The sequence below is a fragment of the Coenobita brevimanus genome, chromosome 23 (assembly GCF_032717465.1).
Source record: "Coenobita brevimanus isolate Jiangsu-jjx chromosome 23, ASM3271746v2, whole genome shotgun sequence".
In the NCBI taxonomy this organism is placed as follows: Eukaryota; Metazoa; Arthropoda; class Malacostraca; order Decapoda; family Coenobitidae; genus Coenobita; species Coenobita brevimanus.
In genome coordinates this window covers 39,666,812-39,693,705 of record NC_136976.1, presented here as the reverse complement: position 1 = coordinate 39,693,705, position 26,894 = coordinate 39,666,812, and the positions used below count along the sequence as shown (strand labels likewise).

The following is a 26,894-nucleotide window of genomic DNA, read 5'->3' as shown; positions in this document are numbered from 1 at the left end:
ACTGTGTTCTTCAAGATGGTTTACCCAAACTTTTCTTATCAGCTTTTCTAGTATTTTTTTTTTTTTTTAATAGATAATGAATGGAGGAAGGAAAAACAAAGGGGAAAAAAAATAAGTTCAGGTGCCTAAAGGCATCCTCCATTCATAAAATACCCTACAATAATATCTTACAACACTAGTCAGTGATACTAGTCGGTAGTTGAGTGGATTCTGTCTATTCCCTATCTTGAACAGGGGAACAATGTTTGATTTCTTCCAAATATCTGGTAGTTTATCCTGACCTATGGATTCCTTGAATATTAAATACAATGGTCTGCTTAACTTTTCTGCACATTCATGTAGCACCCAACATGAAATTTCATCAGGACCATTTGCTTTTCCTTTGTCTAATTTACTTAACTCTTCCTGTTCTTCTTTTTCTGATATTGTATGTCTGGTAATACGTATGGGCATCCATGTTCCATATCATCTCTTTCAAAATTGTTTTGTTTTGTAAAAACTGATTGAAGTTTTTATTTAGTGTTTCACCAATACCTCTCTCTTGTGTACAGATGATCCCCTCATCCGTAATGGACTGTATTTTATCTTTAACTTTGCTTTTGCTTTGGATGTAACAGGAAAATAGCTTAGAAAGATCACTACTTTTATTTATAATGTCATCAAACTGTCTCTGAGCCTCCCCCTTTTTCTTTGTATAATCATTTCTTGCCTGTTTGTAGTCGTTATATGCCCTCTCATTATTGTGTCTTCTGTAGCTATTCCACAGCAAGTCTCTTTTTTATTTTGATTATTTACAATCAGTATTAAACCATTTCTTTATTTTCATTTCTGTCTCTTTGTGCTGAGGGATGTAATTCTGGACTCCTATTTCATAAAGAGCATAGAAATTTCTATGTACAATATTCAAATCTTGTCCTCAATGCTCCTTTTCCCAATCTATTTCTACCCCTGGGGGTAGGGGGGTTTTCCAAGAATACTCCCCCAGTATCCCTGCTTGTCGTAAAAGGCGACTAAAAGGGTTGGCAGAGGGTTAGTGCCCCTCCCCGGAAAACAACTAACTAAAAAAACAAACAATAAGCCTCGGACAAGGACTGACCAAACGATGACGACCAAGGACCGGACAAAGGACATGGTAATTGGAACTTTGAATGTAAGGGGAGCGAATGATGAGGTGAAAGAGAGATTGTCCAGGTTCTTGAGGGTGCGAAAGTGGATGTATGTGGAATAACTGAAACAAAATGGGGAGGAGAAAGTGTGAGAGAATGGGAGTATGGATGGGGTATATGTGCAAGAGTAGGTGAGAATGAGAGGGCAAAGGAAGAAGTATGTATAGTCGTGAGTAAAAGATGGAAGAGGAGCATAAGACAGTATGGATCAGTTGGGTCAAGGATTGTGTGGGTAAAGTTAAAAGTTGGAATACAAATGTGGGCGACTATGTGTGTGTATGCGTCAAGGCAAGATCGTGCTAGAAGAGTGAGAGAAGAGTTCTGGACAAATGTAGAAGTGTGCATGGAAAAGTTTGGAAGGAATGAGAGAGTGTTTTTGATCGGTGATATGAATGGTAAAGTTGGGAATGTGAAGGTGGATGGAATAGTTGGTGAGTAGGGTGTGCCTGCTGAGATAGATGAGAATGGGAGTGCATTAGTGGACATTTGTGCCGGGAGGGGATTGGTGATAGCCAATACCCTCTTCAGGCATAAAATGATCCACATGTATACATGGCGAGTGATGAGAAGGGTGGGTGGTGAACTGAATGAAAGGAAGGCAATGATTGATTATGTGTGTGTGGATGAAAGGATCCGAAGATGTGTAATGGATGCAAGAGTTTATAGAGGCTGGGGGAGTGGACTTTCTGACCACTACTTGGTGGTGGCCAGAATTAGAATTCAAGTAAGATGGAGGAATAGAAGAAGGGAAAGACGAGAGGAAGGAGTAGTTGCAAGGAGAGTGGAAAGGGTAGAAGAGGATGAGAAAAAGGCAGAGTATAAGAGAGAAGTGGAGGAACGATTGGGCAAATATGAATTGGAGCAAATGGGAGACGTGGAAGGTGTGTGTAGGATATTTAAAGAAGAAATGTGTGCAGCATGTGATGTGGTGTGTGGAAGGAAGAGAAGACGGAGGGGAGTGCAAGGAACAGTGTGGTGGACTGAAGAGGTGAAACAGGCTGTGGCACAAAAGAAGAAAGCATACAATGAATGGATGAGAAATAGGGGCATGGAAGAAGTTGAGAGGCGGAAGAGAGAGTTATATGTAGAAAGAAAGAGAGAGGTGAAAAGATTAGTAAGAGAGATTAAGAAGAGAGTGGATGAGGAATTTGGAAGGAATTTGAGTGTAAAGTGGAGGGACTGTAAGAAAATGTTCTGGAAAGAGGTGAAAAGAGTAAGACAGGGTGGAAGTGAAGTTATCAGGGGAGTGAAAGATAAAAATGGTAGATTACTAGTGGAGAAGGGAGAAAAAGTGAGCAGATGGAGAGAACACTTTAAGGAAGTGTTGAACATAGAGGATGGAAGTAATGCGAGTATAAGTGGCTGGGGAATGGCTGGGAGAAGGAGGGAGGTGAGAAGACAGGAAGAAATCAGTAGGATAGAAGTTGTGGAAGCAATGAAGAAAGTTAAATTGGGGAAAGCCCCAGGAATTGATGGAGTGTGTGGTGAAGTGCTGAAGCATGGGGGAGAGATAGTAGTAGAATGGATGTGGAAGATGTGCAGATTGGCCTGGGAGGAAGGTAGAGTCCCAGAGGATTGGAAGTCAGATATAATTATTCCCTTGTACAAAGGAAAAGGGGAAAAAGAAGTGTGTGGTAATCATAGGGGCATTTATCTTCTTATTATACTAGGAAAAGTGTATGGTAGGATACTTATTGACAGAGTTAGAGAAAGAACAGAGAAATTAGTTGGAGAAGAACAGGGAGGCTTTAGGAAGGGAAGAGGTTGTGTTGATCAGATATTCATTCTTAGATCTTTAGTGAAAAAGTTTCTAGAGAAGGGAAAGAAGTTGTACGCGGCTTTCATGGATTTGGAGAAAGCATATGACAGGGTGAATAGACAAGGATTGTGGAAAGTGTTAAGAATATATGGAGTAGATGGGAAGTTGTTGAATGCTGTGAAGAGTATGTACAATGGTGCGAAGGCTGCAGTGCGTGTGGATGGTGAACTAAGTGAATTTTTCTCTTTGAAAGTTGGGTTGAAACAGGGATATGTCATGTCTCCATGGTTGTTCAATCTGTACATGGATGGGGTAATAAAAGAGGTACAAGGTAGGGTAGTGGATGTTGGAGTGGCCCTGATGAGAGAGGATAGTGTTTGGAAACTCCCTGTACTGTTGTTTGCAGATGATACTGTGTTGTTGAGTGAAGACGAAGGGGAGCTGCAAGGCTTGGTGGATGAGTTTGGGAGAGTGTGTAAGAAACGGAATCTAAAGGTGAATGTAGGGAAGAGTAAAGTGATGGTCTTTGAGAGAGGTGAAGTCAGTGAATGTACAGCGAGATTGGATGGTGAGGAATTGGAAAATGTGAGTACGTTTATGTACTTGGGTAGTGTGATGAGTAAGGATGGAGGTTTGGAGGGTGAAGTGCTTGAAAGGGTACAGCAGGGAAGAAAGGTTGCTGGTTCTTTGAAAGCAGTGATAAGAAACAGGGAAGTGAACATGGAAGTGAAAAAGTTACTACATGACAGTATTGTGATACCAACTCTAACGTATGGAAGTGAAGCTTGGACGTTGTTGGAGGGACACAAGTCAAGAGTGAGAGCAGTGGAAATGAGTTATTTAAGAGGAGCCTGTGGAGTCACATGGAGAGACAGGCTGACGAATGAGGATATAAAGGAGCGTTGTGGTGTGGATGTGGATGTGATAAGAAGCGTTATGAGGAACACACTGAGGTGGTTTGGCCATGTGGAGAGGATGGAGGGTGAAAGACTGACGAAGAGAGTGTATGTGAGTGAGGTGGAGGGGGGAAGAGGGAGGGGGAGGCCGAGGATGAGATGGAGGGATGGGGCGGAGAGGTATATGAGAGAGGGGGGTGTGAGTTGGGAGCAGGGCAGTGAAATGGCGGGGGACAGGGCGACTTGGAGGCGATTTGTTTGTGGCCACCCCAAACGGGATTGAGGCGTCTGGCAATAGATAGATAGATAGATATTTCTAAGAAGTACTTCATCAGGTCATGACAGTAGCCCTTTTTGTAGTTTAGACTTTTTGTAACTCTCATTACTGGTAATGTCATATGCAATCCTGAAGTTACAATTTAATGCTGCATGTGCGCTTTTGCCGAGTGAAGGGTGATATGTTATATTGTCAATTTCATTTTCTTGCCTAGTAAATATAAGATCTAGTACTGATGGATCATCTTCTTTTTCTGGTGTTTTCCCTTACATGCCGTGTCAGGAAAAGCTCCTGCACAAGATCCAGGAGCTTTTGACAGACATGTTGACTCTGATGCTGCCTGTGTGTGTGTGTGTGTGTGTGTGTGTGTGTGTGTGTTTACCTAACTGTATTTACCTAGTTGTGATACACAGGAAATGAGCTATGCTCGTGGGGTCCCATCTCTGTTTATCAATAAGTCAAATTTTGTTTTGAACTCGTTTAAGTTTTTAGACGAGACAATCTCTTTGTCCAGGCTATTCCACAAGTCTGTGCATCTATATGGAAAACTATATTTCTCAATATCCTTCATGCAACTTGGCTTTCTCAGTTTCATTCCATGTCCTCTTGCTACTCTCCCATCTCATACAAACAGATCTTTTCTGTCAATTTTGTCTACTCCTATCACAGCCCTGAACACTGCAATCATGTCACCCCTCTCTCTCCTTTCTTCTAAGGAAGGCAGATCCAGCTTATCCAGCCTCTCTATGTACAACAGATCTGCCAGGCTAGGAAGCATCTTGGTTGCTGCTCTTTGTGTTCTCTCATCTTGTTTATATCGTTCTTTTTGTATGGGGACCACACTACTGCTACATTTTCCAACCTGGGGACGGATCATGGCCACCATCAATTTTTTCATCATCTAATGAAATGCAACTCTTATGTTAGTCAAGAGATTATATGTCTCTCTAACTATCATGTTAATGTGTTTTTCAGGTGACAAACTATCCTGGACCAGCACTCCCAAATCTTTCCCTTCTCTTGCTTTTGTGACTGATTCATTACCCATCAAATAGTTCAGTGATGGCCTTTTGGTACTTTTAACCATTTCCAATATTTTACAGTTTTTTGCGCTGAATTTCATTTCCCACATCTGGTTCCAATCGTGAACCTTATCCAGGTCTTCCTGCAGCATTTTACAGTCCTCCTCAACTTCTACTCTCCTCAAGATCTTTGTATTATCAGCAAACAGATCTGCATAACTGTTCATTCCATATGCCATATCTTTTACGTAAATCAGGAACATTACTGGCACTAACACTGAGCCCTGTGGGACTCCATTTGTTACTTCCCTCCATCCAGACATCCTGTCCTTTATACTGTCCTCATTTGTCTATCTCTCAAGAAGTCTCTCATCCACTCCAGGAGGTTTCCTTTCAGTCCTCCTATGTGCTCCAATTTCCACATTAGTCTCTTATGGGGTACCTTGTCAAAGGCTTTCTCCAAATCTAAATACTGTACACACAATCCACCCAACTCTCTCTCTCCTGTAGCATGTCAATCGCTCTTGAGTAAAAGCTCAACAAGTTGGAAACACATGACCTTCCACTTCTGAATCCAAACTGACTCTCAGCCAAAATGTTCATCTCCTCCAGATATTTCATCCATCTGTCTTTCAAGATTCTCTCGCACAATATTGCGACTAAGCTGATTAGGGACTCTGGTCTATAATTCAGGAGTTCTTCCCTGTTTCCTCTCTTATAAATTGGTACCACATTGGCCCTTTTCCATTCCCGAGGCATTTTCCCCTCTTCCACAGAACACACAATTAAACCGTGAATCTTATCTGCTAGTTGTTGTCTGCATCCTTCAGCACCCAATTAGAGATTCTGTCCAGTACTGGGGTTTTCCTTACATCTTGAGTTTCCAGTAATTTATACACTTCCTTCACTTCCACTATAATTTATACACTTCCTTCACTTCCACTTTTATATCTTTTATCACTACATTTTTATTCACTCCCTCCCCCTCCACAAAATCTCTTTCTTTAGTGAAAACGGATTGGAAACATTTGTTCATTATTTCAGCTTGCACTGCTGCATCTTTATTGACCTCTCGTTCGACTTTCAGTTAAGTGATTCCTTCCTTTTGTTTCAATTTGCCATTATCAAATCTATAAAACAATTTAGGTTCTTCCTTGCATTTGTCAATTATACCTTTTTCAAAGTTCCTTTCTTCCTCTCTATGTATTCTTGTATATTCATTTCTAATTCTTCTATATTCTTCCTTTGTTCTATTATTACCTCTCTTTCTCCAGTTGTTCCATGCCATGTCCCTCTCTTTTTCTGCTGTCATACACCTTCTGTTAAACCAATCCATTTTCCAGTTTGTTTTTCCATTTACTCTTGGCACATATTTTTCCACTCCAGAATTGTAGAGGTCTTAAAAGATATCCCACTTCTTCTGCATCTCTCTTGTTTCTCTGAATTTTAACCAATCTGCATTTTTGAAAAACTTCCTCAATCCTGTAAAGCATGCTTTCCCAAAGTTGTATCTTCCCTGCCTATAAAGCTCATCTCTTGGCACCATGTTCCCTTTTATCATCTGGAACTCAATGGCCACATAATCACTTCTTCCTATAGGACACAGATATTTCAAAGCTTCAATTATGTCAGGTTCTTTGGTTAGTAAAATCTAGTCTCGGTGGTGTGTCATCACCTCTGAATCTTGTCTCTTCTTTGATCCACTGGATCATTACATTATTTATTGCTATATTTAACAATACACTGCCCCACAAATGTTCATTGCCTCCAGAGTCCCATTCATCCCAGTTCACCTCTTTACAATTAAAATCACCCAACAGTATTATGTTGTTGCTTTTCTCAGCCACTTTCTGTAGATCTCTAACCATGTCTGACAATATCTCCTGGTATTCGTCGTCATTCCATGCCCTTGTCTTAGGGGGAATATATACTACTGCGATGTCTCTCTTGCCATTCTCTCCAGTTTCTAATTTCATATTTACCACTTCAGCACTACCTTCTCCCAGTTCCACATTATCCACATTTATGTTGTTCTTCGTCGCTATCATCACTCCTCCTCCCGTTTTATCTTTTCTGTCTCTTCTCCACAGTTTGTATTTACCATCTCTCATATGGATATCAATATCCACTCTTAACTTGGTCTCTGCAAAGCACATAATGCCTGGTTCATGTACCCTCAAGAAATCATTGATTTTTAACCTTGCCTATATTAAACCATCCACATTAGTATATGCCATATTCAAACTTTTTTCGTTGTTCTTTAGTCTGTCTTCTCTACCTCTCTCCGTCAGTACCACCCCCTCAATTTCTGATCCATAACTCTCCAACAGAACACTGTCTTCTCTTCCAATGTTCTCTGTTCGTTTTTCGCCTTTGCTTCACTTACTAGCTCCTTTATTTTAGCTCTTTCTTCCTCATTTGCATCACTCCTTATCCAGACATTCTTGAACTCCTTTGTCTGATAATTTCCATGTTCTGTTGATGATTTCATTTACTATTACTTGAGACTTAAACATCACTTTAAGTGTCCCCCCCCCCCAACTTCCTCATACTTTCCTAGCCTAAACACTTCTTCAATCTCTTCTTGAGCTTTATTGTTCATGGGTAATACTGAAAGAAGGTTTTTAGGATAGGGGGTCGAGAAGAATAGTAAAACAACACCCAGCTTGATGTTGAGTGTTGAACCAGTGGGGGTAGCACTATGCAATATCCAGCATTTTGCTTTAACCCCTTAATCGCGGGGCGTCACTTTCGTGATGCTTGGGAGCAAGGGATCATACCACGGGGCGTCGCTTTTGTGATTCTGTTATTTTGAGTTCACCCGGGCTTCCAAGTGGGGGCTTGTATCATCTATCAGTATTGCCAATGTCCAACACTAGTCAGCACTCCTAATCTCATCTGTACTCCCATCCATTGTTGACAATTTAGCCATTTCTCCCCATTCTTGACTCCCCTCCCTACCCCCCCTCCATTACCCTATCCTCTCGCCTGCCCGGCTGTGCTATGCTAAGTAAATCTTCCATGGAATTTTTCACTGATTTCATCCATTGAAATAAGCCCTATGCCCAATTCTTATACCAAAAAATATATACAAGAAAGAAATAAGGTAAGTGAGAGTGCCATACACCTGGAATTGGCTAATTATCACCTGACAACACCTCACGTGCACTCGTTCGCTAATCTTCGCTGTTTATTTCCCCTTGAAATATGCCGTATAATCTATTTTCGTAATAAATATACATATAAGGAGGGAAGGGACAAGCCTAAGTGATTTTACATTCACCTGGAACTACCTAATTTATAATGTATTGTCTAGATTTCCTGCCAATCATTTCACTGCTATATATTAGCTGTGTCAAGAGGCTAACGTTGGCAGAAATGCATTTCCCTAAGTAGGCCACCACCCCGGCCCACCCTTATCAGTTCACTCTCATCTTCCAATGTGGAGGTACGTCTGTTCGCTCTTGCTAGCTTCAGGGACTTTTCACCCCCATGCAAAGGGCCCTGTGACCTTTACCCCCTACTAAACCTCGTGTGGAAAGAGGTAAAGGGCTGACAATTGATGAGTGACTACGATCTTTCTATTAAGTAAAACAGTGCAAGTGCAATTGTAAATAATGTGTAAACAGCAAGTGAAAGTAATGAATGTAAATATACGTGAACAGTGGAAAATAGTTTTATAAGTTACTTCAAGTGACAGTGCATAACACAGTGTAAATAAAATAGAAATGTAAATAACGTAAATAAAAGAGAACGTAAATAGAAATGTAAATGAGTAGTATTATAAGAATACGAGTATATACCCTAGGAGTAATGAAAGTGAAAGTTTCACTCTAGCATGTCTGAATACTATGAGTTATGAGAGTGAAGGTGAAAGTGACATTCACTCTCAATGCTAGTATACAGGACGAGAAAGTGAATGTTACGTATTTTACTGAAAGAAATTGAATCCCTACAGTGACAATAAACTAATACTACTGAAGGAAACTTATGGATAAAGACTGTAGATATATATAAGTGTTATATAGTAATAGAAATATAAAGTGTGAGGGGTTTTATGAATAATAAATGACAGAGTACCAAGAGCAAACTAGCGCAAGTGCGACGGTCAGATGCGCTCGTAATATTCATTGCTTTCACAGTGTTTTTTTTTTTTGGAGTATGGACCCCAAACTACTTAAAAATCATAGAGTAGTGTTTATAGTGTTAATATCTGGCTGTGGTAATCATATTACGGGTTGTCGGGAAGTGTAAAGTGGAGACTTTGTTACCCAACTTCAGAGGTCTCCACAAGTCCTACGGTAACCGACAAAGGCTCAACAAACATTCCAGGAGAAAGCTGAAGGTGTGTGCCATAAGCATATGTAATTTTAATATTCTAGGACTAATAACTGTTTTTTGGCAAATATTTTTTGAGAGTCTGTCGGAGCCCGAATAACCCCGCGGGGCACGCAAAACATTGGTAAACATGCCCGCGGTGTAGGGGTTAACCAGCAAAGTGCTTGGCTGAATTACGACAGATAACTGAGTGTTTACTCTCTCTCTCTCTCTCTCACCAGTATATATATATATATATATATATATATATGTGTACAGTATATGAAATAACCAAAATGAAGCTTAACAAATAAAATCACACTTGTCTGGCCCAGATTCGATCTCAGACCCTTGTGCTACATACATACGCATGTTACCACTGAGCCAAAAAGAGAGGATCCCTGCTTTGCCTCTAAGCAATGCAGGCTTTTACAGACCCCATTACACACACACACACACACACACACACGAATGAGGAAATAAGAAATTTGAAGCATGAGAATATTGAATTGAGGAGGAAACTAGAAGAGAGTACTAATAAACCAGAGAAGGTGAGCAATGTATTAGAAGAATATAAGGCAAAGTGGGCACACGTAGAAGAAGAACAGAAAGAAGTGGTCAGCTTAAGAGAAATCATCCAGGAAGAAAGGGAAATGAACAAGAAAAAGATGGAAGAAAATGTAGTGAAAATACTGAAGAAAAAAGAGAAAATAGTGAGAGAAACTGTAGAAAGGAACAGATGCGTGGTAATATTTGGAAACAAGGAGGAGGAAGAAAAGGTTAGATTCGTGAGACTCGAGAGAGATACGAACCTGGTGAGAGGTATATTAGGCAAAACTGACCCCGAAGGAGACAAGTGGGTAAAAGAAATTGAGGAAGTAAGGAGGATAGGGCCTTATAAGAAAGGGGAAACAAGACCAATGAGAGTCAAGTTGACACCAGAAAGTTTAGTAAATGATATACTCAAAATGGCCTGGAAATTAAGCAAAGAGGCAGGGATGGAAAATATTATAATAAGAAAAGATTTAAATGAAGAAGAAAGAGAAGTTTTAAAATCACTGAAGGATCAAGTAAAGGAAAAAAATGAAAAGAGGACAGAGGAAGAACGTAATAATTTTTTTTGGAGAGTAATGGATATGGAAGTAAGGAAGTAAGGAAATAGAAGCGAAGGAAACTAAGGAGGATAGCTACCGGTATGAAAGATCAGAAATTGAGGAAGTGGTACTGATGGAGAGGAGAGAAGAGGGTATAAAAAACATCAAAAACAATTTAAAGGTGATAAACACTAATATTGATGGTTTAATATCAGCAAAGCTTGAAATAAATGATTTCTTGAGAGAATATGAACCTGATGTCATGTGCTTTGTACAGACCAAATAAAGAGAGGATATTGATGCTCCTTTGGGAGACGGTAAATACAATCTGTGGAGAGGAGACCGAAAAGAAAAAACGGGAGGAGGAGTGATGATAGCAGTGAAGAACAACGTAAATGTAGATACCATGGAAATGGGAGAAGGCAGGGCTGAAGTGATATATATGAAATTAGAAACTGGAGAGAAAGTCAGGAGAGATATGGCGGTAGTGTATGTTCCCCTTAAGATGAGAGCATGGAAGGATGACGAATACCAGATGTTGTCAGATATGGCAAGTTATTTACAAAAAACAATTGAGAAAAGCAACAATATAATTTTGGTGGGTGACTTTAACCGTAAGATGTGAACTGGGAGGAATGGGACTCAGAAGGCAGCGAGGATTCGTGGGGCACTATATTATTAAATATAATAATGAATAATGTGATGACGCAATGGGTCAAAGAAGGAACATGGTTCCGAGGTGAGGACACACCAGCAAGGTTAGATTTACTGATTACCAAAGAACCTGATGTAATAGAATCGTTGAAATACTTCTGTCCTATAGGAAAAAGTGATCATATGGTCATTGTATTCCAGATGATAATAGGGAACGTCGAGCCACGAGACGAGCTTCATAGATAGGGAAGATACAACTTTGGGAAAGCTAATTTCACAGGACTGAGAAAATTTTTTGAAAATGCGGATTGGAAAAAATTCAGAGAAACAAGAGAGATACAAAGGAAATGGGATATCTTTCTAGACCACTATAATTTGGGAGTGGAAAAATTTGTACCAAGAGTAAGAGGGAAAGAAAACAGGAAAAAGGAGTGGTTTAATAAAAGGTGTATGATAGCACAAAAAGAGAGAGATAAGGCGTGGAACAACTGGAGAAAGAAAGGCAACACCAGAACAAAGGAAGAATAGAAAACAACTAGAAATGAATACAAAAGAATACGTAGAGAAGAAGAAAGGAATTTTGAAAAATGTATAATAGACAAATGCAGGGATGAACTCAAACTGTTTTATAGATTTGTTAATGGCAAACTGAAACAAAAGGAAGGAATCACCAAACTGAAGGTAAAAGGAGAGGTCTATAAAGATGCAGCAATGCAAGCTGAAATAATGAACAAATGTTTCCAATCGGTTTTCACTAATGAAAAAGAGTTTGTGGAAGGGGAGGGAGTGACTAGAAATGTACCGGTGATAAAAGATATAAAAGTGGAGGTACAGGAAGTGTACAAATTATTGGAAACCCAAGATGTAGGGAAAGCCCCAGGACCTGATGGAATTTCTAATTGGGTACTGAAGGAATGCAGAGAACAACTGGCAGATAAAATTCACAGTTTAATCATGTGTTCTCTGGAAGAGGGGAAAGTGCCAAAAGAATGGAAGAGGGCAAATGTGGTACCAATTTATAAGGGAGGAAACAGGGACGAACCCCTGAATTATAGACCAGTGTCTCTAACCAGCACTGTTGCAAAATTTTGCGGGAGAATCCTGAAAGACAGATGGATAAAATATCTAGAAGAGATGAATATTTTGGCCAAATGTCAGTTTGGATTCAGAAGTGGAAGGTCATGTGTTTCTAACTTGTAGAGCTTTTACTCAAGAGCGATTGATGTGGTACAGGAGAGAGATGGTTGGGTGGATTGTGTGTACTTAGACTTAGAGAAGGCCTTTGACAAGGTACCTCATAAAAGACTAATGTGGAAGCTAGAATATATAGGAGGACTGAAGGGGAAACTCCTGGAATGGATGAGAGACTTTTTGAGGGAAAGACAAATGAGGACAGTAATAAAGGATAGGATGTCTGGATGGAGAGAAGTAACAAGTGGAGTCCCCCAAGGCTCGGTGTTGGTGCCAGTAATGTTCCTGATTTACGTAAATGATATGGTAGATGGAGTGAACAGTTATGCAAGTCTGTTTGCTGATGATGTAAAGATCTTGAGGAAGGTAGAGGTTGAGGAGGATTGTAAAATGCTGCAGGAGGATCTGGATAGGATACATGATTGGAGCCGGACGTGGAAAATGAAATTTAATGTAAAGAAATGTAAAATATTGGAAATGGGTAAAAGTACCAGGAGGCCATCACTGAATTATTTGTTGGGTAATGAATTAATCACTAAAATGAGAGAAGAGAAAGACTTGGGAGTGCTGGTCCAAGATAGTTTGTCACCTGAAAAGCACATTAATAAGATAGTTAGAGAGACTTATAAACTCCTGACTAACATAATAGTAGCATTTCATTATATGGATGAGGAGATGATGAAAAAATTGATAGTGGCCATGATCCGCCCCAGGTTAGAATATGCAGCAGTAGTGTGGTCCCCACACAAAAAGAAAGATATAAACAAGATTGAGAGAATACAAAGAACAGCAACCAAGATGGTCCCCAGTCTGGCAGATCTGCCATACAGAGAGAGGCTAGAAAAGCTGGATTTGCCTTCCTTAGAGGAAAGGAGAAAGAGGGGAGACATGATTGCAGTGTTCAGGACAATGGTGGGAGTAGATAAAATTGACCGAGAAGATCTGTTTTTATGGGATAAGAGAGCAACAAGAGGACACGGAATGAAATTGAAAAAGTCAAGCTGCTTGAAGGATATCAAGAAATATAGCTTTCCTTACGGAAGTATAGATTTATGGAATAGCCTTGACAAAGAGATCATCCATTCTAAAAACTTAAATGAGTTTAAAGCTAAATTTGCCTTACTGAGAAACAGCGATGGGAACCCACGAGCATAGCATATTTCGTGTTTATCTCAATTAGGTATACTGGGTAAATACATAAGTATCTGGAACAACTTAGACGAAGAGGTGGTGCAGGAGAAAAACATTCATGTGTGTAAAAGTAACCTAGATAAATGGGGATATGGAGACAGGAAAACACGAGCATCACTCAATTCCTGTATACTACAAATAGGCAAATACGTAAATACACACACACACACACACACACACACACGCACACACACACACACACACACACACACACACACACACCGCTCGCTGGTGCAGTGGTAACGCTCTCGCTTGCCAACTGGTGGACGGGAGTTCGCGCCTCGCTCAGGTTGCGAAAAGTTTCACTGACGAAGTGGGTGGTTACTGTCCCCCTCGAGCAAGGGGACAGGTGTGTGCGTGTGTGAAGGTCACAGCCTTGCCCTTAGATCAGACTATATGAGCACTCAGCTCCCTTCCGGGAGGGTAAAAGCTGACGATCACGACCATCAAGTGATCCTGACCGACCCGGTGAATTACACACACACATACAGTAAATCCTTGTTTTTTGCGGCATGGATGTTCCATCAAAACCATGTGAAACGCGAAACGTCGAATTGTGAAGTTAAGAATCAATGGGAAAAATAGAGGAGCGTTCCGGTGGGACATGTACCTACTCTATCGGAAAATACTATAGCACCAAATAGGCCCTACCCAAAATTAAATGAAGAGTGTTTACTAGTGCTAAAACAACATAACAATAAACATGTACCTGAAAAGACATTAAAGCTGTTATAAAGAGCTGCAACACCAAAAATCCTTACCAGAAATAAAGTGAAGACTGGCTTGAGTGGCAGGTGAAGGTGTGTTGAGGATAGATGGGGTAGTTACTAGGTGACATGGGCCTCTCTGGGGAAGCCCCATCACCTATGCCGATGCCCTCGAAGTCGAACTCAGGCTACAGCACCTCCACTTCCTCTCTGTCCACTTCTCCTCCTTCATCCACCCCTGCTGGCACGTCCAAGTCTTGCAGAATAGCAGCTACATTCTGTCTCTCATGAAAATATTGTGTGATCCGGGCTTGTCTCTGCGCCTTTATGTTTTGTGTTGTAGACGGCCATTACTTGAGATTTCAGATCACTCAAGGTCGACAGGATGTTGGTAGCCCCAGGCATAGTCCTGGTGTATGCATCAAAGGTGGTTGCCATGTCAGTTATGGTGGACAGGGTGGTTACAAGATGGCCACCAACAAATGAGCATCGGTATGCGTCGTTGGCTGCTGGCTGGGAGCATTGAATTGTGAGGAAATTTGCAAATTGTGAGACAACTTGGAAACTTCTTTCTTGCGTGAAAAACGAGCCATCGAAGTAAAATGCATCCAAATACAAGGATTTACTATATACAGTATATATATATATATATATATATATATATACAGTATATATATATAATATACAGTACCCTCGCGTCCAACACGCGTTAGTCCAGCACGATTCGGGTCCAGCACGGAGAGCAATTAATTAGTATTATTTAATACGATTTAATTACTGCAACACGAGTGTGTTAGCATAACATGCACAGAGCTCCGAGAAGTGGGCGAAATCCGCAGAGTTCACTCTAGCACGATCACCCCCGGTCTAACACGGTCATACTGGACATTCCCATGATGATGATAGCCAATGAAAAACTTCTGATCAAGTAGCCTTCCCCGCCCACTATCGTGATGTGATCGTGATGCCGCCCAATTAAAAACGCTTCTGGTGTCACGTGATGTTTTGTTTACATTTCTCCCGCCACAGCGCCACTTAGTCGCATAATTGCATTGGAAGGTGCTTTTTTCTTGCTGCATTTTCTGCCCTTGTTACTGCATTTTACCCTGCTCACGATGCCTAGGAAGCCTTCTGAGAACCCCAAGAAGCGTCGGCACCTCCCTCAGGCCACCAAGCTAGAAAGCATTGAGAGGAAGAAGCAAGGGGAGAGGAAAGTTGACATTGCCAAGGCCTATGACATGAATGAAGCCAACGTGATCATAATAAAAAACTTAAGACAAGATCCTGGCAGCCGAAGGCTATCACACGGCACTTCATACCAGGTTTGCCGAGGATACGATGGTAAATCGGAACGGTAACATGGTAAAATTGCCGATGATACCACGGGCATTTGGAATTCATCTGGATGGATTCCTGTCGAGCATACGACGGGGAAAACAGTGTGACCAAAACCCAGGTGACTCGACAGAGACTGTATCGTACTACAGCATTGAACATTTAGCCTGACAATGAATACATATTAATATTTTAGAATAAATATCAATCGTTTTGAAACCCTTCTCATCGGCGTGCGTACCAGTTTATAAACAAAGTTGCTTCTCCTTATTCTCTACCGAGTCAGTGACAGCGATCACTTTCCACAGTCACGAGACGGGGATCTGGCAACAGTGTGAGAAGCATGCACTTTGCCGAGGATTACAGTGCTAGGACAGGCAGAAGCAGGACCTTCCATGGCTGTGGACGAAGATAGTGATTCTGAGTGTGATTTTGAAGGATTTATGAGGGAGGTTTCATTTCGAAGGATTTATGAGGGAGGTTTCATTTCGAAGGATTTATGAGGGAGGTTGAGGAGGAGCAACAGCCATTACCCGCTAGTGACACCAGCAGCCATCCTCCGGGGACCCAGAAGGACTAACTACAGCCTTGGATACCACCTTCCATTCCTAGCAAGCCCACCAACACTATCCTAAAAGGTTAGTTATCTTTCATAGCACAGCACCATTTATTATAATTACAATAGTCCCAATTTATGTATAGGTATATGGTAGGTATTTAGGGTGACTTTTCCGAGGGTTGCTGACATAATTCATTTTTCCCCATAAGCTCTATTGTTAGTCCAACACGTTTTTGGTCCAACACGTGACCCATGCATGACAATATTACCGTGCTGGACGCGAGGGTACTGTATATATAAATAACGGCCATACCACGTTGAGTACACCGCTTCCCATCCGATCAGCGAAGTTAAGCAACGTTGGGTCTGGTTAGTACTTGGATGGGTGACCGCCTGGGAACACCAGATGCTGTTGGCATCCCTACGTGTCAAGTGGGGTTGGTGGAGGATTAGTGCCCCTCCCTGTAAAACAATTAACTCTAAGCCCTTGGCCACCCCATTTGGGATACATGGCATCTGGCAATGAATGAATGAATGAATATATATATATATATATATATATATATATATATATATATATAGTAAAAGTCCTATTATTCGGCATTTATGCAGGTAAACTCTGGAACTGTCTCCCTCTGTCTGTATTTCCTGCTGCCTATGATCTCCAGTCTTTCAAACGCAGTGTGTCCAGGCATCTCGAAATGATCAGATCTTGAATCTGGCTCTCTATTGCATTTTGTTTTTCTCTTGGAGGGAACTGTTATTGCGGGCTCATGGCCTTTGGTTCCTTCTTCCTCGCATAAAAAAAAAAAATCTACGGGACCTGGCTGATGCCGAGAAATTGGATTTGCCGAATAATCGAAAAACCTACCCACTCAGTACCTTAAATGTATTGGTGAACAATGTTATAACCACTTATGGTATTACAATTGTGTTTGGAGAGAGTACTGTATGCTGTACAATACTGTAATCAATACAGTACTGTACCTGAATCTGAAATATATATAAATTAATGAACATATGCAAGTGTAATGTCACAGTAGGCCTACAGGTCACAGATGACACTTCTTGGACTGCTGAAATGATCCGGAATATTACCTACCAACTCACTAGATCATTTGTATATGTGAACACTGTCATTACTACTTATGTTACTACAAATGTGTTTGGAGTGAGTGCTGTATACTGTACTCTCTCCAAACACAAAACAGTCGGAAAAATACATAAAATAAACTAGAGGAATATGAATTGTTAAGGTCTTTCGACTGAAAGTCAAATGTACATTTAGCTCTCATTCTTTTGTTCGTTTTTGTGTTTATATGTGAAAGAGAAAGTATTGATGCAAACAATAATGTATTCCATTAACCCTTTAATAACCTCCGACATTGAACAACCCTTTACAGTATCAGTGTCAGTGACACAGAGTTAGTGTGGGCTATAAAAAAACTGTGAACACTTATGGGAAGGGGAAGGTCACTGGTATGTTTACACTACTCTACAATACGATTCCCAGAAGTCAGGCGGTCGCCCATTTGGTAAATGCACAGTAACTTTATCAATTCAGCGAATCATAGCATGGGTTTAGGAAGCTAAATAACACACTGCTAGGTGCGCCAGACGATTCTTTTCACATCTTTAAGAAACTTAAATGGAAGAAATTTAATCCATCTTAGAATACAAAAAGTAAGTTTCTTCCATTCTTCTGAAATTGACACACCTAAGATTTCACTAACCTTTAAGGTAAGTGGTGATGGGCTTGGCGGGGAAGGGGGAGGGGTTTCCAAGCCTGTAGGAGAGCATATTGATCCCCTGGAGGAGGGCCTTCAGGATCCTGAGGAGGCCTCTCTGCCTTAACCTCCCCCATAAATCCATCATAGTCACACACTGACACATCGTTGTCTTCATCAGGGGGAAGTGCAATAATGCAATTTGACTGGCACACATCAGGAGTTACAAGGAAGGCATACTGGAATGGTGCGGCAGTATTAGGGAAACGTTCCTCGGTGCTGGCCATCTTCCCACATGCATGCGCGGTTAATAGTACTGGACGCAGCATGTCAGTACTAGCAAAGAACTCCTCAGATTTGGCCCACTTTGCGCGGCCGATCCGTACTAGCCCAACAAATCCGTACTACAATAATAAATTAATATATTTTTTTGCTGACCGTACTGGATGAAAATAGTACTGAAGAAACGTATACTGGACATGAGGGTACTGTACATACACATACAGTAAGACCTCACTAAAACGAACTAATTAGGGCCCAAGCCATTCCAAAAAAGCGAAATTCCAATAAAAGCAACATCTAGACTTCCCCTGCTAACCCAGACTTTTTCTGATATATCAGACATTAGTCCGGATCACACCAACGGTTTTTAAACCGTTTTCACTACCACTGCAGTACTGTACTGTAGTATACCTTCACTTCAATAATCAAATGGTATAATACATATATAATAATACTGTACTGTACACTGATAGACGTCTTTAATTTACCTTATCGTGGTGAACGTAGCTGAAGTGGTCAAGTAGTCCGGACTGCTTCTTGCTTTATCAGACTTTTTCCGATGTATAGAAATTTAGTCCAGTAGCTCCTCGATTCCGATAAAAGCGAATTCCGGTCTACTGAAGTCCGTTATATCGAGGTCTTACTGTATTTATATATATATATATATATATATATATATATATATATATATATTTATATATATATATATGTATATATGTATATATATATACTGTAAATATATTTCAATATGTGGGGTTCCCCTATTTTACATGCAAATATGTCACATTTTAGCAAAAGATACCACACAAGATTCAGTACGGCATTCGACATAACCTATCTTGTGTACTACAGACTGTACTTATAGGATATTTTATTGCCATATGCAGTATGTGGTACATTTTCTATGTGTCAATGCAGGTTTTTGGTTATTAAAAAAACAAAGAATACAACTGGAACCAAAGATAAAGTTTATCACATGAATATGAATCAAACCTTACATTGAGCTTAACTTTGTAGCCACGCCCAACTTCATATGGAGTTGTGGTTGAGTCCAGCTCCTCTGCCCAAAAAGGGATAAACTTCTCAACTCGTAATGTCCTCATCGTCATCATGCCAACATTGCGAATCCCATAATCATGCCCAATCTAAGGAGAAAAGTGTACAGTAAAAATGGACAGCAAAGGAAAAATAAAATTACATGGCTTTGTTGAAGTATATGCTGCTGAAATTTAAAAAATGAAAATAAAAATAAAAATAAAAAAATATCTGCAAGGTCCCTCTTGTACTAAATGAAATGGGAACCCATAAGGAAGAGATTACCCCTCACTGCACATGCAAGTAAAAGAGATTACCCCTCACTGCACATGCAAGTAAAAGAGATAACCCCTCACTGCACATGCAAGTAAAAGATTACCCCTCACTGCAATCACTGCTAGCATTATAAGGAGGTTTGGGGAGATTCACCACAGGCCTAAAAAGGCCGAGGCTATGGTGTTCATTATTAGAGTACACCCATACCCCGACATCTGGCAGTGTTGTGTACCAGTGAGAGTATTCAGTTAGCGAGTATGTCATATACTGAAGCAATTTTCCCCATAATATACTGAAGAAATGCCAAGAGATGCAGTCCAGACCCAGATCCAAACCCAAACTCTCATATACTGTACCTTACTCACACAAGAGAGACCAACACAAAAACACCATAGGTAATATTTTTATCCTCATAAACAATACTATTGCTAAAAAATGGCACATCAAACATCAAATGCAGGAGGATGGGATGGTGGGACGTGCAGTGTTCAACACTGCTTCAGGGCAACTAAACAGCCAGGCAGGCTGCTGGCAGTGCACCAAGCAGGGGTGGAGGAGGGCAGGGGAATGTGGAGAAAGAGAAGCAGGGGTGGGCGAGGGAGACAAGTGGGGGTAGGGGAACAGGGAAAGAGGCAAGAAAGCCAAACAGTCCTCCTACTCCCCCCTCCCCCCAAGTCTTACTCACTCACTCTCACTCACTCACTCACTCATTCACCACTTACTCACTCACTACTATCACTCATTCACACACACACACACACACACACACACACACACACACACACACACACACATAAATAAAAGCAGTGATCAACCGAAGCTATTTTACAGCTACATCAGAAGCAAAACCAAAGTAAAAGATATAATACAATCCATCACGGACGAGGGAATCACTTATACACAAGAGAAGGATATTTGTGAAGCACTAAATAAAAATTTCCAATCAGTTTTTAAAGAAGAAAAAAATTTTGTGAGGGATTATGTGGAACATGCATGCCCACACATACTACCAGATATACAAATATCAGAAAAAGTAATACAGGAGGAGTTAAGTAAACTAGACAAAGGAAAAGCAAATGGTCCTGATGAAATTTCATGTTGGGTGCTACATGAATGTGCAAAGGAGTTAAGTAAACCATTATCTCTAATTTTCAAGAAATCCTTGAGACAAGGTAAACTACCTGATATCTGGAAGAAAACAAACATTGTTCCCTTATTCAAGAAAGGGAAAAGACAAAATCCACTCAACTACCGACCAGTATCACTAACCAGTGCTGTAAGCAAGGTATTAGAAAAGCTTATAAGAAAAGCTTGGGTAAATAATCTAGAACACAATATGATAACAGAAAGACAGTTTGGTTTCAGAAAAGGAAAATCATGTGTTACTAATCTGTTGAGCTACTATGACAGAGTAACAGACACATTACAGAAAAGAGAAGGATGGGTGGACAGTATCTATTTAGATTTCAAGAAAGCATTTGACAGAGTACCACACCAAAGACTTTTATGGAAACTGTACCATCAAGGAGGAATCCGAGGCAAACTATTGTTGGATGCAAGATTTTCTCATGAAAAGAAAAATGAGAACAGCACTAAGGGGAAATTACTCATCATGGAGAGAAGTGACTAGTGGAGTTCCACAGGGCTCAGTGCTGGCACTAATCATGTATTTAGTGTATATAAATGATACAGACAGTAACACTGGAAATGAAAGCTATCTCAATATGTTTGTAGATGATGCAAAAATACAAAGGAGAATTACTAACACAGACTCTTGTAAAGAACTACAGGAAGAATTAAATAAACTTCATGAATGGAGTAATACATGGCAAATGGAATTCAATGTGGACAAGTGTCATGTAATCAAGTTTGGTAAAAGTGGAAAAAGACCTGAGTGGGATTATAAGTTAGGAAATAAAATCCTACACACATCAGAAAGAGAGAAGGACCTAGGTGTGATTATCAGTAACAGACTATCTCCGGCTGACCACAACAGTGAGAAAGGTATGGAACATGTATACACTGCTTGCAAATACAAGAATAGCGTTCACATACGTAAATGAAGACATGCTAAGAAAGATAATAATATCATTCATCAGACCAACCCTGGAGTATGCATCAGTAGTCTGGAGTCCTCATCTCAAAAAACACATAGACAAGATTGAAAAAGTTCAAAGGGCCGCTACAAGATGGGTAGGAAGCTTAAAGGATCTAAGCTACGAAGAAAGACTAAAAAAACTGAATCTACCAACACTACAGGAAAGAAGGAAAAGAGGTGACATGATTATGCTATATAAATGCATATCAGGGAAGGAGAAAATACTGTAGACATAAATTATTACATAACCTATGGGGATGCATCAGCAAGAGGACACTGCAAAAAACTGCATAAAAAGAGAAGTGATAAAGACGTAAGGAAATTTAGTTTCCCAAATAGAGCAACTGATCAGTGGAATGCACTACCGAATGAAACAGTGTGCGCCAAAAAATTCACAAATTTAAGGATATGTACGATAAATATGGTTTAAGACACGGGACAGTACGAGCTTGACTCATTCCTGTACAGATACAATTAGGTAAGAACACACACACACACACACACACACGGGAGACATGCGGGTGTGGGGGAGGGTGGAGGGATGGAGAGGGAGACAACCAGGGATGAGGGAAGGCAGGGGGACAGGAAGGGGAAGCCTGGCAATGCTAAGTATGGTGGGGGATGGAGGAGGGATGGGGAGGGGGAAGAAGAAAGGGGATGGAAGGAGGAAGGGAGGAATGGGACAGCCTCGTTTCAAGCCTAGGGAAAGACAAGGTGTCAGACTGAAGAGAAGGGGTGTCAGACTGGAGGGGCAGGGTGTTGGCCTAGCGAGGCGATGGACATTCAAACTGTTCAGATTGTGGGAATGTTTCCCTATTTTTTGTGTTCGGTCCAGCAATGCACCGACTGTCGATACGCCGGATAATGGGGTATGAGTGTACTGTATACATTATACTGAATGACAGAAAGGTGCAGAAACCACTCCCAAAGTTTCTACTGAAATGTATCCAATTTGAAATTCCTGGTACATTGGTGGTTCCAACAATACAGAAACATCCTCAGATGAATAAAGTATTACTGTGATGTCCCATGAGCTACTTTGTATGCTGTTGCACTCAAAGGGGCTAGCATGGGGAAGAAGGGGAGTTGTTGCTAAGGCAGGGCTGCAAAGCATTGGTAGTCTGCATTTCTGTCAGTAGGAGAGAAAAGGGGTTCGTGACCCACCATAAAGCTGTTTTTTCACATTACTGTATATTCACTCTCTGGAGGCACCCCAGGGGAAAGGCTGTCACCCATCTTACAGCACCCAGACATTTTTAACTGTGATTCACACAACTGAAGAGAGGGGGCATTACTCCTTTCTCTCCAGTTAAAACGCCTCAAGAGGCAAAAAAATCTTTACAAAGGGTTGTTGGTATCTTTTCTGCTCAATCAAGGTGAGTGCTTTGTGACACATTTCCTGTACTTCCTCTCCAAGGCATATTTGGAACTCACTTTTACTGGTGTTGCACACCACCTGCAACTTTTTTTCTTTTTTTTAAATAAAGGTAGTATGCTCATTACAAAAGGGTTAGGTTTATTAAGACACTAAAATGAGTTTGTATATAAAATGTAACTACAAAAAAAAAAAAAAAAAAAATTGATGCTAATACACCAAGATACTCCAACATGCCTCCTCCTTCCTATGCTTAAACCTGGAAAAACACTCAAAACCATCCCTGAGTTAAAATGTCTTGAGAAGCATAAAGATAAGTCTAGCGAAATACAAAATGGCATAATTACAAGTAACTTCTAAAAGATTAAGTATGGCTGAGTTTTCTGTAAAGTGAATCTACTGAAAGATAATGCTACTCTCACTCTGGAGGTACCCCAGGAACAGGCTTCAAAGCAATTTAACCTGTAGACGTCAGGCTATTTATACCACAGTCAATGTCTCAGTAAAGGCAATTTTCCCCAAATTACTTGTTATCAAACCTTCATATCTCAGAGATATTGCAGTTAGGGAAATAAATTAAAGACCATGTTACTCATAAACTCTTCTTGCAAATGAAACTATTCCCAGGTCTGCAGGTGGTCATGTTGATGAGTAAGGATGTGAAGAAGTAACTTTTGGCAATTGAAGCAGGATGTCTTTGTGCATGTGCACACAGCCCCGACTTTAGCTTCACTCTCAACGGGATAACTTCTCCACAACTAGATAAACTAGACACAGTGGTGTTTAAAGCATGCCCTATGGCACTATCACTGAGCCCCTTCCTAGTATCTTTCGGCAGGGGCTTGGCAAGGGTGGATGGGTCAAGGAGAATGGAATCAGATGAGGAGGAACCTAAAGACATCATTGTATGCCTGGCAAAGTCATGGGACAGACTGGAGCACGCTTGCATGCACTGGTGGAAGTCTCTCCCTACCCACTGGTGGCAAGATCAAACACGAGCCACTTAAAACAACAACGGGAATGCACTTGCAGCATATACTGACACCTATCGGCCTCCGTCCACCTAAATCCTGATTACTTATCATGTTCCCAAGCAAGTAGGGGTTAAACACCTTCCAGACATTAGAAATGGTGATGAGAAGAATCATCCCAGATTAAGGAAGCTGAAGAAAGGGTGCACTGCTTCTTGGTTCCAGTTATAAATGCCTCATGAGACATGATTACCTTCCTCCAAGGCCATCAATACCACATCAACTTTCTTTTTTTAATGTTTACCAGACGACAGTATTCGCTTGTCTACATATACAATGATCCCTGGAAATCCCTGCTGAACCATGCAGTTGGTGGCAGCCACTTTCCTTCATAAGTCTCAGTTATTCTGCTTTGTGCTTTTTCCCTGCCCTGCTTCTGTCTAGCCTTCTTCTGTTGCTGCCTGGATTATTCTGTGTCATTCAGGCCATTGCCAATCAACAGGAAGTCCAGTATTTCCCTCCCACAGGTGCTGGCACCACAGGACTATGATGCACTTGGCTCATTGGACCAGTAACCTTCAGGTCAGGACTGGCTGTCTACATGTAAAATTAGAGAGACGTCTCAACCGGTCATCAACCTGTACCCGACATCTTAAGGAGTCCCTCATCAGTGAATGTGCCACGTCAGCACCTTACATCAAGCCCCAACACTGACCACAGAATGCTACAAGGGTCAACTGTTAATTCTGTTGTACGCTGAGGTACCAAGATGATTTGCACTCTAGGGTGTGAGAGCTTGTAATGTGATCAGGACAGATGAAGTATGGTATTTATGGTCGTATAAGATATGAAGGTAATATAAAGTAAGTGATAACACTGCTCTCCACATATTTGCATTGATAGCTGAAGACTGTAGCCACACACTGAAGTAGCCTTGGATTACTACCCGAGATACCTCACTTAACCCCTTAACTGCGGGGCGTCACTTTCGTGACGCTTGGGAGCAAGGGATCATACCACGGGGCGTCGCTTTTGTGATTCTGTGTTATTTTGAATTCACCCGGGCTTCCAAGTGGGGGCTTGTATTATCTATCAGTACTGCCAATGTCCAACACTAGTCAGCACTCCTAATCTCATCTGTACTCCCATCCATTGTTGACAATTTAGCCATTTCTCCCCGTTCTTGACTCCCCTCCCTACCCCTCCTCCATTAGCCTATCCTCTCGCCTGCCTGGCCGTGCTATGCTAAGTAAATCTTCCCTGGAATTTTTCACTGATTTCATTCATTGAAATAAGCCCTATGCCCTATTCTTATACCAAATAATATATACAAGAAAGAAATAAGGCAAGTGAGAGTGCCATACACCTGGAATTGGCTAATTATCACCTGACAACACTTCACGTGCACTCGTTCGCTAATTTTCGCTATTTCCCCTTGAAATATGCCGTATAATCTATTTTTGTAATAAATATACATATAAGGAGGGAAGGGAGAAGCTTAAGTGATATTTACATTCACCTGGAACTACCTAATTTATAATGTATTGTCTAGATTTCCTGCCAATCATTTCATTGCTATAAATTGCTGTGTCAAGAGGCTACACGTTGGCAGTACTGATTTCCCTAGGTAGGCCTCCACCCCAGCCCACCCTTATCAGTTCACTCTCATCTTCCAGTGTGGGGGTACGTCTGTTCGCTCTTGCTAGCATCAGGGCCTTTCCACCCCCATGCAAAGGGCCCTGTGACCTTTACCCCCAACTAAACCTCGTGAAGAAAGAGGTAAAGGGCTGACAATTGATAAAAGAGTAACTACGATCTTTCTATTGAGTAAAACAGTGCAAGTGGAATTGTAAATAATGTGTAAATAATGTGTAAACAGCAAGTGAAAGTAATGAATGTAAATATATGTGAACAGTGGAAAATAGTTTTATAAGTTACTTCAAGTGACAGTGCATAACACAGTGTAAATAAAATAGAAATGTAAATAACGTAAATAAAATAGAGAACGTAAATAGAAATGTAAATGAGTAGTATTATAAGAATACGAGTATATACCCTAGGAGTAATGAAAGTGAAAGTTTCACTCTAGCATGTCTCAATACTATGAGTTATGAGAGGGAAACTGAAAGTGGCATTCACTCTCAATGCTAGTATACAGGACGAGAAAGTGAATGCTACGTATTTTACTGAAAGAAATTGAATCCCTACAGTGACAATAAACTAATACTACTGAAGGAAACTTATGGATAAAGACTGTAGATATATATAAGTGTTATATAGTAATAGAAATATAAAGTGTGAGGGGTTTTATGAATAATAAATGACAGAGTACCAAGAGCGAACTAGCGCAAGTGCGACGGTCAGACGCGCTCGTAATATTCATTGCATTCACAGTTGTTTTGTTTTGGGAGTATGGATCCCAAACTACTTGAAAATCATAGAGTAGTGTTTATAGTGTAAATATCTGGCTGTGGTAATCATATTACGGTTGTCGGGAAGTGTAAAGTGGAGACTTCGTTACCCAACTTCAGAGGTCTCCACAAGTCCTACGGTAACCGACGAAGGCTCAACAAACATTCCAGGAGAAAGCTGAAGGTATGTGCCATAAGCATATGTAATTTTAATATTCTAGGACTAATAAATGATTTTTGGCAAATATTTTTTGAGAGTGTGTCGGAACCCGAATAACCCCGCGGCACACGCAAAACATTGGTAAACATGCCCGCGGTGTAGGGGTTAAACAAAAGTGAGCTTTCATGATTTTGTATTTTCTTACTTCTTTTCCCTCCTCCATGTCCCCATACTCCCCACATGCTGAACAGGTGAAGAGGAACATGGTGGTGTAGGATAAGGATTCTTCCATCCCCTTTCCATCCTCCTCACAACAATCTAGGAAGCCATGGATTGGGGTTATGTGCCTGCCCAGGGCCCAGATAAACCAGGCAGGCTTGTATCGTTCTGT

At 40.8% G+C, this 26,894-nt stretch overlaps 1 protein-coding gene and 1 non-coding gene across 2 annotated transcripts in view; one reads left to right on the top strand and one right to left on the bottom strand.

The window, feature by feature from the left end:
- The window catches only part of LOC145392951 (pyruvate dehydrogenase phosphatase regulatory subunit, mitochondrial-like), an 865,738-nt gene that overhangs the window by 128,336 nt on the left and 710,508 nt on the right, over positions 1-26,894 (bottom strand). The window contains exon 18 of the mRNA XM_080267241.1: positions 19,176-19,322. Coding sequence (XP_080123367.1) covers positions 19,176-19,322 — 147 coding nt within the window. The remainder of the gene's footprint in view (positions 1-19,175; positions 19,323-26,894) is intronic.
- LOC145393224 (5S ribosomal RNA) lies at positions 16,468-16,586 on the top strand. Its single transcript, XR_013896176.1, has one exon. It is a non-coding gene; the product is annotated as a 5S ribosomal RNA (ribosomal RNA).